This window comes from Diabrotica virgifera, chromosome 8, assembly GCF_917563875.1.
Source record: "Diabrotica virgifera virgifera chromosome 8, PGI_DIABVI_V3a".
NCBI classification, from domain to species: domain Eukaryota; kingdom Metazoa; phylum Arthropoda; class Insecta; order Coleoptera; family Chrysomelidae; genus Diabrotica; species Diabrotica virgifera.
The window spans coordinates 181,241,425-181,259,038 of NC_065450.1; the positions used below are offsets into that span (position 1 = coordinate 181,241,425).

The window sequence follows — 17,614 nt, forward strand, 5'->3', positions numbered from 1 at the left end:
GATGTCATTATAAATTTATAAACAACTGGGAAGTAAACACGAGAATGAGATAAAATGTAAGTAGGTAAAGTGTAACTTACTCTCTGTCATCAAGTTAATGTTGTGAGTGGATACCTATACTAGTAATGTTTATTTGTTTGGTCCAGTCGTGAAATCCGTTGAAATGTACTGCTACAACTTCCGATAAATCTAAAATCGAAAAAACTTTTAATTCAAGGTAGTGATTCACTTTTAATGCTACTCCGGACTTGTAAAAATAGGTGAAATCGTTAAATTCAAGATATTTAAATTTTTAATTTTAATTTAATTCAATTTAATCTATTATTAATTATTTAACCAATCAAAACAAACAAATTTATTCAGTCAACACAGTATACTATAGCAAAACAAGTTTATTCAAGATATAGGTATAAGATAATCTCAAAAAAAAAACCAAATTGAAGTACAACACTGAACGTTAAAGTGAGAATCTAAAAACACAATTACTGAAACCACCAAGAAAAAAAAAACCAAAAATTAAAGGAGATATTTTCAAAGCCAAATGTAAAAGAAGTCCCACGTTGGGCGCCAATTGAAACCTCTATACTCTGGGTATAGAGATTTTGAAGAAAAGAACTGACGAAATAGTGGGAAAATAAATGAGAAGAGATTTAAGACAAAAAGAAGAGGGGCTTAGCTCAGAAGGACAAATTAAATGGGCAGAGAGACACCAAATCTCAAGTGGGTATTCGGGCTAGCTTCTATACACTGAATATTGGCTTTATTAGAGATACAAAAAGGAAAGGTTTGATAATGAAATTATAGCAACTAGGAAGAAAATGAGACCTGCAAACACAAAAGTGGAAGAAAAATAGATAAGAATGCTAGAAATAAAATAATATCGAGATACAACAAAGACAGAAGAGCAAAGGGCGCCAACTCGAACGAACAACTCGGCTCTCAGAACCAAGAAGTTGGACAGGTTCGAGATTTTTGAAGTAACGAACAACTGGAACTCTATGACACTGGCTACAACCACCTGAAATACAAAATACTAAATACTAATCTTGTCTTGCTATATTATATACTGGTAATACAGACTGAAATAAAACATCAACCTTTCGAATAACAAATATATTAACAATAATAACTATATTATACATATATTGACAATGTAATATATAAATCAAAACATAATAACAGTGGTAGTGGGTGGTAAAACGGTCAAACAGGACCAAAAAGCCACTAACTTACAATTAACCATTACACACTGCGCTAAGTAAATGTATTAGTAGAAAATCCTAAGCAAAAGTCCGTGTGAATAGCACAAAGTTCTTACAACTAAAAGTTAGTAAGATTCCCTAAATTGAACTCGTCTAGTGAGATACGTACACGACAAGAACGCTACGGTTACCAAAAATTAAGTATCTCATCTAGCAAAAATACTAATTATTATATAATTGATTTATATAAATGAGCTGGTCAGACTCTTAATATACAATGTAAAAACCTACAAGACATATTCCCTATTTGAAATCCGCGACAAACCTTTAACGACCCCTTCCCTATCAAGTTTTCAAGATACAATTATTATTTATAATGATTATTGAACAAGACCTAATTTTATTTATTTGAAACTACTACTTATATTAAATCAAAAAAAAACCAACGACCTAAAACCCTATCTATCAAGAAATATGTACCTAGTTTACCTCCATTGTATGCATACAAGAAGTTTACACTGCAAGCAACTATAGAGTGCCCAAAATATGTAAATAATAAGAGTAAACAACTTATCTTAACCACAGTTCCTATTTAAAGTCCAGATAGGAATGAATTTCCTCTTGGCACGGCAAAAACTAGTGGGCTGCTGTGGTGATAAATCCAATCCTGGATGTTGTAAAATAGGTAATATCCAATCCAATCAAAAGTAACTCTAGGGGTAAACCATGGCAAAGTTGCTAACAGTTACTGGTACATACTTCAAGTGACATAAATTATGCAAAGGAATGCAAAGTGACTAAGTTACTAAATTGCTATGTGACGACGTAACTAAGTGACTGAGTGGCGGATTTGCTGAGCTAGAAGACCACCCAAACCGGATCTTGCAAGAGATATTAAGGTATGATGTGTACCATAGATGGAAACATAGGAGACCCAAACAACAAATATTAGTAAATATATAATAAAGGCTAGATAATCGTAGCTCTATCAAAAGAAGACAACTTGCTCACCTTTGGCATCTCATTATATTTATTAATGTTGATTTTTATAATTTTCAGACATCCCTCAAAAAAATATACAAAAAACTTCAAATCGGCTTCAGCCACTAAAAAAATCAATAAAATATTAACAATAGGCGAAAGCCACAAAAAAAATATTAGTAACAAAACCCAAAAAAGGGCATGAGGGGCCCACATCCTCGAGCGCCGAGTCGCCGAACTGGACAGAGCCCAGAGCGGGGACTCGGCGCCCGAGCAAGCAAAACAGATCGAAGATAAGTCACTAGAGATAGCGGGAATAGAGCGCCTCACGCTGGCCTGCATTGATCGGGGTAGGATTTCATATGGGAGTCCGTGTACCCAAGACTCCCATATGATAAGCACTTTGCTGATTGAGAGCCTCTATAGCGCATCAGAGGGCTATCGGGGGGTAAGTGGATGGTCTGGAGCATTGAAGCGGGGTGGAGTGATTCCTGCTTACGGGAGTTAATCCTCCTCGCCCCAATGAATTGTATCACCCGAATGTCATTCTCTAGGGGTGAGCAAGTCTCTCAGGCTGGGTTAAATCACTATGCTTGCTTGCTTGCTTTGGCGGAATCTACAATAAAGTTTATTAAATTTAGTTATTATGTATTTCAATAACAGTAGCAGTACATATTGAACAGGCCCAAACAAAAACATCAAATATTAGGTAGGTTAGGTATCCATATGTCATGTCAAAATTTCTGAAGTTTACTTCAATTCAGACATGACAGGGACGTGCGCATTAGATGGGCGTGACAGAAGGCTGTATAGATACTCGTTAAAACTTTTTATAAATCACAGATAAAAAAACTTAAGTAAAAAGCGTAACGATAAGGTATAAAAGATATCAGAATTTAGGTTTGGACACTAGAAAAACTTGACCTTCAATGTTCTTTTCAAATATTTAAAGGATAATATGAGCTACAATTTGGAATTTAAATTTAACACTAAAACCCTGTGGCCTTTATTGATTGTTCCTTTGTAAATGGAAATGAATATCATTATTATAATATGGATTATATATGGACTTAACTACAATGATGCAATACCACGAAAAATAATGAGAAATATATCAACAGTTTACTTACTTGGAAAGACGAAACACGCTGGCCTTAACCTTCTTTTATGTGAAAAAAACCAAAGATAAATTGAGTTTTGTTATCATCGCTATTCCCAAAAAAAATGGTCTTAAAGTTCCTTGATTTTAGTGATATATCTGCTCCATTTTATCCAAAATCTCGTCCAAATCCGCCACTTAGAAAAAAAAAACACAGCGTATTCGCCCTGAGTCTGACCAAAACTGAAGTTCCGATTCGGATCCGGATCGACAAAATCGACCGCCGAGGTTTTCGCGCGTGAGCAGAGAGATATCGTTCTTAAGTCGATCGACGGCGTCGCACACGGGATTTATTTAGGGGTATTTGATGAAATTTTATTGGGATTTATTTAGTTAATAGCGTAACTGCTACAAATGTATATACAATAAATGTTAATTTTGTAAGGACACCAAGCTGTAACGGCTGTAGCTTCGAGGTTTGTGTTTAGTGGAAATTCTTTATGGAAAATGTCATCGGAAACAAAAATTGATGCTCCTCCACTGGCTCGAATTTGGGTAGTTCGAATGTAGTGGTAACCAGTAAAACTTTTAAGTTTTCCGGAATATTTATTGCTAAAATTTGTTTCTTGTAGGCAAAGGAAGTCGGGAGAAAACTCAGAAATAAGCTGTTCAATGCGTGGACGACGAGGATTAAATCCATCACAGTTCCATTGTATCAATGTGAAGGCAGAGATTAATATGTAGAGTGTTTGGATTTTTGCGAACTTTGTGAACTATCGGACAAGTATTCTTTATCAGACACATCCTGGAGATTATCTTGACTGTCTATATTTTCAGAATCATCTGTTGCGGGATTTATTTTAGATTTATTTTTTTTTATTAAGCGTGTAATTCTGACTTTTGGGGATCTTTTATTTTAAAGTTGGGTTTATTGATTGCAAAGTTAGAATGAGGGATTTAATATCAGTTGTGAATCTTAATGCTTCTGAGACAGAGTCACAGCTACCATAAGCGTTCTCGATGTTATATTATCAGGAGAGATTACAAACGCCTCCCGATTTTGTTTATAGGCTTCCTGAATTGCTTGCTTAGAGACAATGGATAGACTGGGGTCGACAGAAAAACTACGTTTTAGTTTCTTTTTTGTATTGGAAGAGTTAGAGGAACTAGGAACTGTTTGATTGGGAGGAAGCATGGCTTCTTCTGTTGCAGGGTTTTCCCCAGATTGGACATTTTGATCTTTTACGGATGATACAGAAAGTGTGAAAGTGGAGATTTTAAACATGGTTTATCTGACTGTTCAGATATTGGTTCATTTTCGTAATTTTATGTGGATGAAGAGAGATGTGGTAAATTGGTTTGAGGGGAACACATTTCAATATGAGAGAAAAGTTGTGTATTCTGTTGCTGTGGCGTAGATTCGGTGGTGGGGGTTAGGTCATAAAAGATAGTAGAGTTTTGAGATAACACATTCTCTGTCACAAGTTGTGTATGCTGTTGTTGTGGCGTTGATTCGGTAGTGGGAGTTGGGTCATGAGAAAGAGTAGAATTTTGAGATGACACATTGTCAGATGAAGTATTGGGGCAATTTGAAGCAACGTGTCCAGACTGTTTGCATACGAAACATTCCATCTTGTCCGTTGACAGAAAAATTCTATTATCATTGCCTTCAAAAGAAATTAACAAGGAGGTGTGAAGCTCGAAATTATCAGAGGGTGAAAAGACATACACTTGACGGCGGAAACTGAGATGTGGGAATATTCATCACCTGGAATTCCTGCTTTAAGGAAAGACACAGGGGAGGCTATTTGAAGACCAAGACTCTTGATTGCATTTTCTGCAATTTCGTGGGGAATATAAGGAGAGATATTCGAGATTAATATTCCTTTTGTTGGGGAGACCAGTTTTCTTATACTAAAAATTAGGTATCCGATTTGGATAGTTGGGTGGGACTTCAGAAGTTGATAAACGAGATTTGGGTTGGCTAGATGTATGCAGATTCTATTATTGGAGATTCTGGAAGCAAAGGAAATATTTTTTGGTGAATGTGCATACTTGCTAAATAGCCCCAGAACCAAACAATGGTTGAATTTAAAATTCAATTTACATTATTTAAAAATAATATTAAACAGGCTAAACGCCGATGTTACAGGATATTGCCTATGGGAACATGGTGAAACCCTACCAAAACCTCAATCAACCATCTTAGGCAAACTTTGACTATAAAGTCACTTTATAGTCAAAGTTGGCCTAAGATGGTTGATTGAGGTTTTGGTAGGGTTTCACCATGTTCCCATAGGCAATATCCTGTAACATCGGCGTTTAGCCTGTTTAATATTATTTTTAAATAATGTAAATTGAATTTTAAATTCAACCATTGTTTGGTTCTGGGGCTATTTAGCAAGTATGCACATTCACTGATGATGGACCGATAGGTCTGAAAACGTTCTGAATTGGACATTTTTATTCAATCCATTGGGATTTTTAAGTTTTAATAAATATACCAATTTACATAGAAGTGGTTTTACTTCTTGTTAGAGTTTTTTAACTATATGGTATACAGCCAACCTAGGGAACCTCCCGTTTAGTTTGAAATATTTTTTGGTCCGATGACATCACCAATAGCTTTAACGTAATCTAGAAGTTTAAGGTTTTCTTCTGCGTGAAGGACTATGGCTTGCTCTTTTTTGGTAGAGATGGTGGTTTCGGTGTAGATTTTGCAGCGTTTACGTACGAGAATGATGTAGTAGCTTGAGTATTTGTAGCACTTTGAAGGGCCATTGTTGAGATAGAAACTGTAGGATTACTGTTTATGTTTGTACTTGTCATGCAGATATAGACAATAGCTTCGTGTTATATTTCTTCTTTAAATGGTTCTCGTATCAGAATTGCATTCAAAGCCATTATGCTGGATGGTCAGCAAGAACCAGCAAACTGGTGAAACCAGCCGCTGGTATGTACTTTTTATAAATTAAATATAATTTATAATGGTTTAATAATATAAAGAAAGCAATACGTACAAATTTTGTCCAGAAATCACTTTTTAAAATACACTATTAAGAAATCAAATACACTAATTACCACTGATAAGGTAAACTAGATTTTAATTATACTTGGCACAGGTCTTACTCGTAGGAATGCTAGAACAAGACTCACCTGAGAAACTTATTTAAAAAACAGAAAAACAGGATTTTTTAAATACCTTAAAAAAGATGAAATGAGTTTTCCCGAAAATTGCTTGATGTTTTGGTTATTTCACGTTGAAATATTCGATTTGTAATTTGACGAATAAATACTTACTTTTCATTAGAAATATATCTGCTTCTACCGGTTCTACAAACAGACTTCATATATACAACTTTTTTCACTTTTTATGAGCTATATTTTAGTTAAAAATATTTTTTTTCGATAAAATACTTTTTTAGTTATTTTCAAAAAACCGTCTAAAACGTGGTTTCTTGTTGAAAATGAACATAATATTCACTCTCAAATAACTCGAAAGATATTGACTTCATGAAGAAAACGCGATAGAACAGAAGTTGCTTAGAATCAGCCAGTTTATGCACTTCCGGATTTATTTTGAACGTATCTTTTTCACCCCCAAGAAGAGGTGAAAGTCATCCCTTTTGGGTGTGAGCTCCTCTCTTGGTGGCAGGGTAAAAGGAGGCTCCTGTCCTGTCTCAGGAGTTTTTCTATAGTTTTTCTTTGACATGTTAGCTATAAGTATGCCAAATTTCATGTCAATCTAAGCAGTTCTTTAAAATTTGGAGGTTTTGCAATATTTTGCCGTGAATGAATGGACTACTATAGATAACGCAATTAATGAAGAATAGAATACATTATTGGAACATTTATTATTCAATATAGCACTTTCAATGCAATAACTAGATTCCGTGATTTGCAATAAATAACCAGTGTAAATTTCAAGATACCGTCGCGATGTTCAATGTTCAATAACTAATTCATTTGTTCCGCTAGAATAGTGTCGACGTGCAACCACGCGGACTTCGGAGACAGAAGCTTTTTATTCTCCAACGAACTGCAGAGGAGATGCAATCCAGTGGAACAAATGAATTAGATATTGAACATCGCGACGTTATGTTGGACTTTACCCTGGTTAATTGAAAATTAGAGAACTCAATCTGTGCATCATATCCAATCGAACAAATACATTAAATATGATACATCGCGGCGTTATCTTGAAATTTACATTGGTTAATTGCAAATCAAGGAATATATTTATTGCATTGAAAGTCGTACATTCCGAAATAAATTTTTCAATACTGTATACTGTAATATATTTTCTAGGTACAACTAAACCTACTCTGGGTTTATACTGGACTACTCCAAGTCATCCCAGACTGCCAAACGATACCAAAATATGTACAATTGGTGTGGATGGCACAAAATCTTTTTATGGTAAATCTATTCTTAAGATTTTACTTTAAGTCATATGTAAATAAGAAGGTAAGTGTAAGTACCAGGGAATAATAATTGTATCTGAAAGATATAGGTTAACAAACATCTTTGTTTCTTATCTCAGCTTTTTACTTAAATTATAAATAAAATTATTTTTACCGAATTTTTATTTATTTGAAGACATTTTCGTCACATACGAGTCATGGTAGGTGAGCCCAAGCGGGGAATTTTGCAGTTACTCGAGCGCGTCAGATTATGACATGGGGAGAAACCTTGTACCCTGTAAATTTTTTTTTAATGTTGTAATATTTACAATCTGTTCTCAACTAAGAACAATAGGTAAATTATTTAACAAAAATTGAAAATTTGACCTGTAGAGGGAGATCCAGTGATCACCCTCTTTACATAAATTAAATTAAAACAAATTAAAATAAGTTTAGTTATCACAGATTATTCGAATCTTCTTGCTAGGTCCACTACTTTGAATCTCTTCAGGCGTCGTACATCATTGTGGTCATCAGTGAGGTTGCTGGCTAACTCGTTTGGATGAGATTCTAGTCTCTTGGAATATTTTTTGTAATATTCCGTTATTACTGTTTTTATGGATGGTACATTGAGGTCTTGCTCTATCACATAGTTTGGCACGTACCAAGGGGCATTCAGCATTGTTCTAAGGACTTTGTTCTGGAATCTCTGCAATATTTCTAGGTTAGTTTGACTGGCTGTCCCCCAAAGTTGGATACCATAGGTCCACACTGGTTTTAATATAGTTTTATATATCAGCAGTTTGTTTTCAAGTGATAGTTGAGATTTACGACCGATGATCCAGTACATTTCTCGAAATTTTATTCCTAGTTGTTTTCTTTTTGTAAAAATTCGTTTTTGCCAAGTTAATCTCCTATCAAGATGGATTCCTAGGTACTTGACAGTATCAGTTTGTGGGAGTTGCGTTTCATTTAGTGTTACAGATGGACATGTTTGTCTTCTCATGGTGAAGGTTACATGGATGGATTTACTCTCATTCGCCTTTATCTTTCATTTTTTAAGCCATATTTGTATATTATTAAGGTCTTTCTGAAGGGTTCTGGATGCTGTATTTGGATCATCCTGTAAATGTAATACTACCACATATTGGATCTGAATACAGGGAGTTCGTTAAAGAGGGGCCGAAAAAAAATTTATCCTTAGATGAACTCGAAATTGTCAGATTAAAATAAGGTAAGTTAAGTACATGCAGAACAGTGTAATGGGCGTAAGGAAATGGGTGAGTCACAAAGTTTCACAAGAAAAAAGCGAATATTTTGAGAAATAAACATCAGATCGAAAAACTAAAGAATACTTGTTCAATATTTTTTAAAAATCTATCGAATGATACCAAAAACGGGTAACCCCCCTCACTGAGAGGGGGGGGGGTAAATTTAAAATTTTAAATAAGAACCCCGCGATATTTCGCGAAATCAACATCAGATCGAAAAACTGCAATATACACGTTTTCAATATTTTTGAAAAATCTATCGAATGACAACAAACACGACCCCCCATGGATGTGGGGTAGGGGTTATTTTAAAATATTAAAAATTGGAGCCCCATTTTTTATTGCAAATTTGGATTCCTTACGTAAAAATAAGTAACTTTTATTCGTGACATTTTTTAGAATTATGGATAGATAGCGCAATAATCGAAAAAACTCATTTATATTAAAAAATGGAAGTCCCCACTTAAATGGAAAATTTTACGTAACTTTTTGGGTTTTAGGACCTACTCTACACAACCCAATAGGTCCCCAAAGCGCTCGAGTAACTGCAGATTTAGCATACTTTCCTACATTCCTCCCCTACTATCAGTGTATTCCGACAGAGAAATTGCCATAGGTGCTTGAGTACAATATTAGGAATGACTAAAATAAGATTATTTACCAATAATCCAATACAAAGAAAATGATATTGCCTGCATCTGCAAATCTGCATTGATTCCGTTAAGAAAATAAACAGATGCGCAATTATTGCGAGTTCCAAATATCCAACAATTACAAATTTCCTACACACAAAAAAGGTATTCTTCATAAAACACTCTGCATAGTCTAAAACAGAAAACTCAACCATCAGATATCAAATTTTATCAAGTATATACAAGGTATGTCAAAAATATGAATTTCGTTAAATAGTAAATTACATTTATATTTCAAAATATAAAAATTGTTATGATGAAAGTTTTTTGGCATTAAAAACTATGTTATACAATTACATCCTTCTAAAAAAAAATTGCAAATTTTTCTCGAATTACGGTTACCCAACATCATTTTATTACAGTTATAATAACTATTCTATTACCAATTTTACGAAAAGAAGTTATTCCTCCTAAAGTGCTCTGCCTGGTCTAAAATCTACGACGCAACCCTCAGATATCAAACTTTTTCAATTTTATACGAGGTATATAAAAAATGTGAATTTCGCTTAATAGTTGAGTACCTTTATAGTTCACAATATTTCAATTAGAAGGATGTAATTTCATATTGAAACATAGTTCTTAATTCCAAACAACTTTTCTTTATAAAAATTTTCGATATTATGAAATATAAAGGTACTGAACTCTTGAGCGAAATTCATACTTTTTGACATACCTCAAATTAATAAAATTGGATATCTGATGGTTGCATCTTAGATTCTATACGACGCAAAGTACTTTATAGAGAACAACTTTTTCCGTAAAACTGATAATAAAAAAGTTATCAATAGGTTCCAAGTAAGGCAGACGTACCGTATAAGGGCTCAAAAAAGGTATTTTATATCATTTATTATTTTTAATAGTTATAGTCTATGCGCCAAATAGAGGTCACCGTGTCATTTTCAATTCTGATGGACAAACTCAACGGTTTCTTATGGATTTTGGGCTGCTGATTATGAATTTCGAGGGGGGATTTCGATCCGAGTGGTCAAAAAATTTTTATAAACAATTTAATTGTTTATAAATTGTTTATAAGGCTCTGGCTCATAAAATAAAAGAGATAAAAAAAATGTTTAAAATAAAATTTGTTCCCTAATAAAAAACGAGGAAGTAACCGTTTATTAAACTTAAATCCGACAATTAGAACTGAAGATATTGTAAAATTAGTGCACAATGCAAATTGCAAATTGCAAAATAAGTATTTTTCGAAGCTTTACCGATCGTAACTCGGCTTCTACGCATGCAAATGAGCCTTATAAGGTGTCCTTTTAAAGTCTAATTAAGAGGCTTCCAAACAAAGTTTGTTACATTATTTGATCTTCATTTGTTTTAAAGTTATACCCGATTGAAATTATAATTTTCTTAAAAAAATTGTACATTAATTTGTTTATAAAGGTTTCAAGCAAAGTTGAGCTATAAACATTTATAATTTAATTAACAGTAATGATAAAACAACTCAAAAGGAACAATTTGAGCTTACGAATATGTTCGTAAGTTTATTTTTGGCTAAGATGTCGATATTTTAATGGCGCGCTATGAGGCGCAAGATTAGCTTACAGTCAAATAAGTATGTATTCTTCGACGCTTTATCGATCCTAACTCGGCTTCTACGCATGAAAATGAGCCAATATGTGATATCCATATAAAAATGGATCGAGTTTTTTTGGAGCATCATCATTGCATATAAAACGAGCATTTATGGTGTGGCGGCATACACACAATTGACGGGACTTGATGATACTGCAAAAGAACTAGATCCACTTTATATGGATATCACTCTAAAGTCTGAAGCCTCTGAAGCCACTATGGACTCTGAAGCCTCAAAAAGTTTTAGTTTTACTGCCTACAAGAACAGACTTGTACCACCATGTAACTGTTAAAATTTCGCTAAGAACTTATGCAGATGTAAAAAAGCTGATATTCCCTGTATATCTCTATGCAGATTTGCAGATGCATGAAAAAAATGTTTGTAAAAATAGTATTAATAAATAATATCAACCTACTTTTTAGTTATACTTCTGAATTATTAGTTTTTGATGTTTTTTTCTCATTTAGTGCAAAAAATAGAAGACAATGTAAATAGAATGAAAGGTGATACGAGGTACAGTATGATGATTTAATTATAAGAATTATATGATACAATTTTATTAGGATCTTTAAAAACGGAAAATGAAGATAACGTATGTATACATAGAAATTATAATTTGCATCGAGAAGTTAGCGCGTGAACCTTTACGCGGTGAGCCGATCTTGCGCCTCATAGCGCGCGCCATTAAAATATCGACATCTTGGCCAAAAATAAACTAATGAACATTTTCGTAACCTCAAATTGTTCCTTTTGAGTTATTCTATCATTATTGTTCATTAAAGTATAAATGTTTATAGCTCAAATTTGCTTGAAACCCTTATAAACAAATGAATGTACAATATTTTTAAGAAAATTTTAATTTCAAACGGGTATAACTTTAAAACAGATGAAGATCAAGTAATTTAACAAACTTTGTTTGGAAGCCTGTTAATTAAGCTTTAAAACGACATCTTCTAAGACTTATTTGCATGCGTAAAAGCCGAGTTACGATCGATAAAGCTTCGAAAAATACTTATTTTGCAATTTGCAATTTGCATTGTGCACTAATTTTACAATATCTTGAGTTCTAATTGTTAGATTTAAGTTTAGTAAAGGGTTTTTTCTTCGTTTTTATTAAGGAACAAATTTTATTTGAAACATTTTTTATCTCTTTTAGTTTATGAGCCAGAGCCTTATAAACAATTTATAAACAATTAAATTGTTTATAACAATTTTTTGACCACTCGGATCGAAATCCCCCCTCGAAATTCGTAATCAGCAGCCAAAAATCCATAAGAAACCGTTGAGTTTGTCCATCAGAATTGAATATGACACGGTGACCCCTCTGGCGCCTAGACTATTATTTATGATATACAGTAGACTCCCGTAAGTTCGGCATCGGTTAGTTCGGTCTCCGCTTAGTCCGGCCGGCTTTCTGAGCATTAGTCACGCACTTAGCGAGCGCCACCTAGACGCGAGCTCTGCCCATCAAAGCACTTCTACTGCTTGACAACGCGCCTACTCACCAGGAACGTCTTCAGTGTCTTCAAAAAGAAATTAACTGCTGTTCCTGCCACCCAATGTAACCAATCTTTAACAGCCAATGGACCAAGGGGTCATTGAGTGCTTCAAGAGAAAGTATCGCCGAAAACTGCTTTCTGACGTTCTTTCCAAACTGGAGGCTAATGACAACTTAGAACTCTTAAAAGTGCTGAAGTCAGTTAATATGAAGGATGTTGTGTACATGTCGGCCAAGGCATACAACGAAATACCACCATCGACGTTTGTAAAGTCTTTCTAAAAAACTTTGGCCAAATACAGAAGATAACATTGACCAAGCAAACGCATCAGCAGATGAGCCAAACAACATTCTTGTTAACGAAACTGATGGCAATGCAGCTCTATTGCACGACCTTCAGCAACTACCGAACTGTGGTCCCATTGTTGAAGAAGATGTTTTGGAGTGAATTAACTTTGAAACGGAGCTACACAACACAACGAGGTTTTAAACAACGACGAAATCACAGAGTGTGTCACTCGCCAAGAAAATGAGAAGGATAACGACAAAGATGCTTCTGAAAATGAAGAGGAAGACGAAGAAAATAAAATGAGCCACGCTGAAGGCAAAGCAGATCTGCAACTGGTAGCTACCTACGTCGAAACGCAAAAAGAAGCAACTGCCATCAATGTAATGATTATTAAAAAGTGGCGTGACTTTGCACATCAAAAATCATTAAAAAAGAAAATTCAGAAAAAAATTACTGACTTTTTAACTGTTTAAGAAGCCAGACCACCAATGTGCAATAATATTTTTAAATTTTATTAGGCCTAAAGTTCCATAAGTATTGTTTTATAGTATTTTTGTAACGGTCTATCTTTTCATATGTGTTGAATATGTCAGAGTATTCCTCTGTGTTGTATTCTACAGAATGTGAAAGTGTTTTTTGCTTGCTAGATCCGTACAAACAATAAATGGGCATTTTTTAGGTAAGCATCGGTTAGTTCGGCCACTTTTAAGTTCGGCCTAGGGTCCGGTCCCGAGGTGGCCGAACTTACGGGAGTCTACTGTAAGTATTAAAAGTACAATAATTTTAAGGCATGCATGTGAAAGTTTGCAGAATGAGCGAAGCCAATTCTGTAATTCACACGAGTGCTTTAAAAATGTACTTTTTAACACGTATATAATACAATATTTTTTCTACAAACGTCTTATATATCAACAATTATAATTTATTCATTCTCAATTACAGGACAATATCTACAAAAACTTTTACTTGAACTTGACTGGCATTCCATTTTTAGATTTTTCTTGACATTACATCAAAACTGCCTCTACTGTCAATAAGTAAATCATAACAACTATAGAATAACATCTCACTTTTATTGTTGTATATTCTAACAAATTTTAATAGTTTTTTTTCTACAAACGTGTTAGAAATGCAATAATACAGTTTGTCCAATTAATTTGTTAGACAACAGTCAGGAAACAAAACGGTTAAAGAGACAGACCCCATTAGATTTACCGCACAGACATTATTATTGTTATATTTTTGCAGTAGCTAAGTTAATGTTGTTCTGAAGCTATTTTCTTGTGGCATTTTTACAATTTTAACTATTTAGAATGGGAAATAAGCCACAATATTATTAAAAAATGATTTTTATTAACGTTTCGACGCCCAAATCGGGTGCCGTTGTCAAAATACAAAATACTATTAATATAAACAAAAATGTTGTTGCTTAGTAAAAAAATTCTTCTAATAATTTATTTAATTTGACTCATTTATATCGGCAATTCAGATACATATGATACATTTTAAAGTAGAAGACTTTAAAATGATATTGCCAATATTTATGAATAATATATGGGATAATGCATGGGATAATGAACATAGAGTTCAGTGGAGAGATTCAAGTATAGTCCTGAAAGAAACAGATAGTAAAAAGAGAAAAATCAAAGAAGCGGCTCTAATTATGCTAAACGAAACCAATTGTGTCGCAAATTCCTCGGTGGAATGCAGTAGGATGTGGATACCCATACTGAAAGAGGAAGTCAATAGAAAGAAAATACCACAATTAGTAAGTCAATAGTCGAGTTAGTACATATTTTATATTTTAGTATTACTTATATACCCATGTATTATTGATATTATTTATAATTTAAACAAAATTATAGTAAAGTCAGAATTTGGTATTAATTTTGAGAGTAAATTAAATGTAAGACCAAATACTTACGATGTCGGGATAGTATCACGAGGTTTTTCCTGGTTTTCCCTCGTGATTTACTATGAGATCACTAACGCGAGAATTTTAATGTCACCGTTGCATGTGGTTGTCTTTTTAAAGACAGATCACATGCTATGATATTTTTTTTTTTTTTTTTTTTTTTTGTGACGGATATTCTTGAGTTGGGGTTGATTTCATGTAATCGAATGAACTATCTTTCAGTAAAGTCGTCCCAGGAACGCAACTCATAAGTATTGGCAATATCATTTTAAAGTCTTCTACTTTAAAATGTATCATATGTATCTGAATTGCCGATATAAATGAGTCAAATTAAATAAATTATTAGAAGAATTTTTTTACTAAGCAACAACATTTTTGTTTATATTAATAGTATTTTGTATTTTGACAACGGCACCCGATTTGGGCGTCGAAACGTTAATAAAAATCATTTTTTAATAATATTGTGGCTTATTTCCCATTCTAAATAGTTAAAATAGCTAAGTTAATATACAGAGTGAGTTTTATGTATGGAAACACTCAATTATTTCAAAAACGGCTTACACGATTTTTATAGATTTTGGCAGGTATGGGTTTTCTAATGCGGACGATATTGTAGTGCTAATTACATTGTTGTCATATTTTCCGTTTTTCTGGAAATCTAATGAACTTTCTTATTTCAAATGGAACACCATGTATATTCTTTGTATTTTGAAGTCCCTAAGAAATACTGATAATATTTCATGTTATATTCTCTATACCTAAATACCATAATTTCGGAGTTATTGCTACATTTATTAAAAAAAAAAAATTAAACAAATTATAAAAATCAATTTTTTTGACCCGGCTAAACACTATTTTAGGTTGTTTGGATCATGGGGAGCAAAAAAGATCTTTTATAATTTTTCTCTAAAATTAATCGTTTCCGAGTTATAAACAATTTAAAACTAAAAAAAAAACGAATATAAATCGAATGACGATTTTCAAGGTTCAAGAACACAAATAAACAATTTTATTTTTAAAACTGCGAAGTACCCAAATTCAACCTCAAGCCTATTTTATCAGATACCGATAAGTAACTTAACAACGTTTCATTTTAAAACATTGTAATTTTAAATGTTAATGTAACCCGATCGTCCGTCCTCTCATATGTACTTCATTAAAAATTAAAATCAATGTTTTAGAGTAAAAAGAGACAAAAAATCTTATGGCAAGCTATCAGAATAAGAGTTGGGCTTGAATTTAGGTACTTTATACTTTCAAAAACTATATTTTTTACTTTCGTTTTAGAACATTAAAAATCGTCATTATTCGATTTTTTTCAGTATTAAATTGTTGATTACTCGAAAACGATTAACTTTAGAGAAAAATTACAGAAGACCTTTTTTGTTCCCAATGCTCCAAAGAACCTAAAATAATATCCACCTGCGCCGAGAAAATTTATTTTTACAATTTGTTTAAATAAAAAAAAATTTAAAAATAAATGTAGCAATAACTCCGAAATTATGGCATTAAGATATAGGGAATATAACATGAAAAATAATCAGCATTTCTTAAGGACTTCAAAACGCAAAAAATATATAGATATCATAATAAAGTCTTCTACTTTAAAATGTATAATATGCGTCTGAATTGCCACTATAAATGAGTCAGATTAAATAAATTATTAGAAGAATTTTTTACTTAGCAACAACATTTTTGTTTATTTTAGTAGTATTTTGTATTTTGAAAACGAAACCCGATTTGGGCTTCGAAACGTTAATAAAATCATTTTTTTGGTAAAATTTAGACTTATTCCCATTAAAAACAGTTGATTAAATATATAGGGTGTTCCATTTGAAATAAGAAAGTCCATTAGATTTGCAGAAAAACAGAAGATCTGACAACAATGTAATTAGCACTATAATATCGAACGCATTAGAAAACCCCTACCTACCAAAATCAATAAAAATCGTGCAAGCCGTTTTCGAGATAATTAAGTGTTTCCATACATAAAACTCACTCTGTATGTAATACAGTAATTTAATATTATCTCTATAGAGATGTGTGGCGTTGGTCACAATCTCTTCATGTCATTTTTTCTCGGATAAAATGTGCCTATTGTTATATATGTTATAATAGATTGCCTAATAAACATATAAAAAAATAATACAGTTTAAATTAAATTTTAAAAAACCTTTTAAACCACCTTTTTCAAATTGCGCAAGTTATACTATTAATATTAATGTTAATAAATGAAATATAGATATTTTGACGTTTCACAATTTGACAATTCACTTTAACTGCAGTGCCTTAAAAATTTTAAAGCACTAGTGCTTTAAAGTAGCATTTTTAACGCTCCTATGGAGTGCTAAAAATTGCATTTTTAACAAGGTTGTAGAAAAAGCTTATTAAATGTATTTTAGGTAAGTCGTACAGAAAAAAGTTTTGATGACTTTGAACAAACATTTTTTAACCGATATTTTTCGGTTTTTGTATTACATTTTTTTATCTTGCATAATTTTCTCAAAAAGAAGTTATTAATTTTATGTCTAAAGTAAAATAATGTCGTGCATTTAAAAGATTACATCTTAAGCTTTAAAAAAACACTACTTATAAAATTGTAATAGATCTGTTCAAACATGAGTAAAACCCTCTTGAAGTGGTAGTAATTCTGTAAAACTACGAAGTTTTCAAAAATAT

General features: G+C 32.8%; 1 protein-coding gene across 2 annotated transcripts in view; it reads left to right on the forward strand.

The window, feature by feature from the left end:
- LOC126890771 (elongation of very long chain fatty acids protein-like) overlaps positions 1-7,864 on the forward strand; it is a 113,847-nt gene extending 105,983 nt beyond the window's left edge. For both annotated transcript variants that reach the window (XM_050659957.1, XM_050659958.1), the window contains one exon: positions 7,591-7,864. In XM_050659957.1, the coding sequence (XP_050515914.1) occupies positions 7,591-7,773 (183 nt within the window). In that variant the 3' untranslated portion in view covers positions 7,774-7,864. The remainder of the gene's footprint in view (positions 1-7,590) is intronic.
- Positions 7,865-17,614: the final 9,750 nt, after the last annotated feature.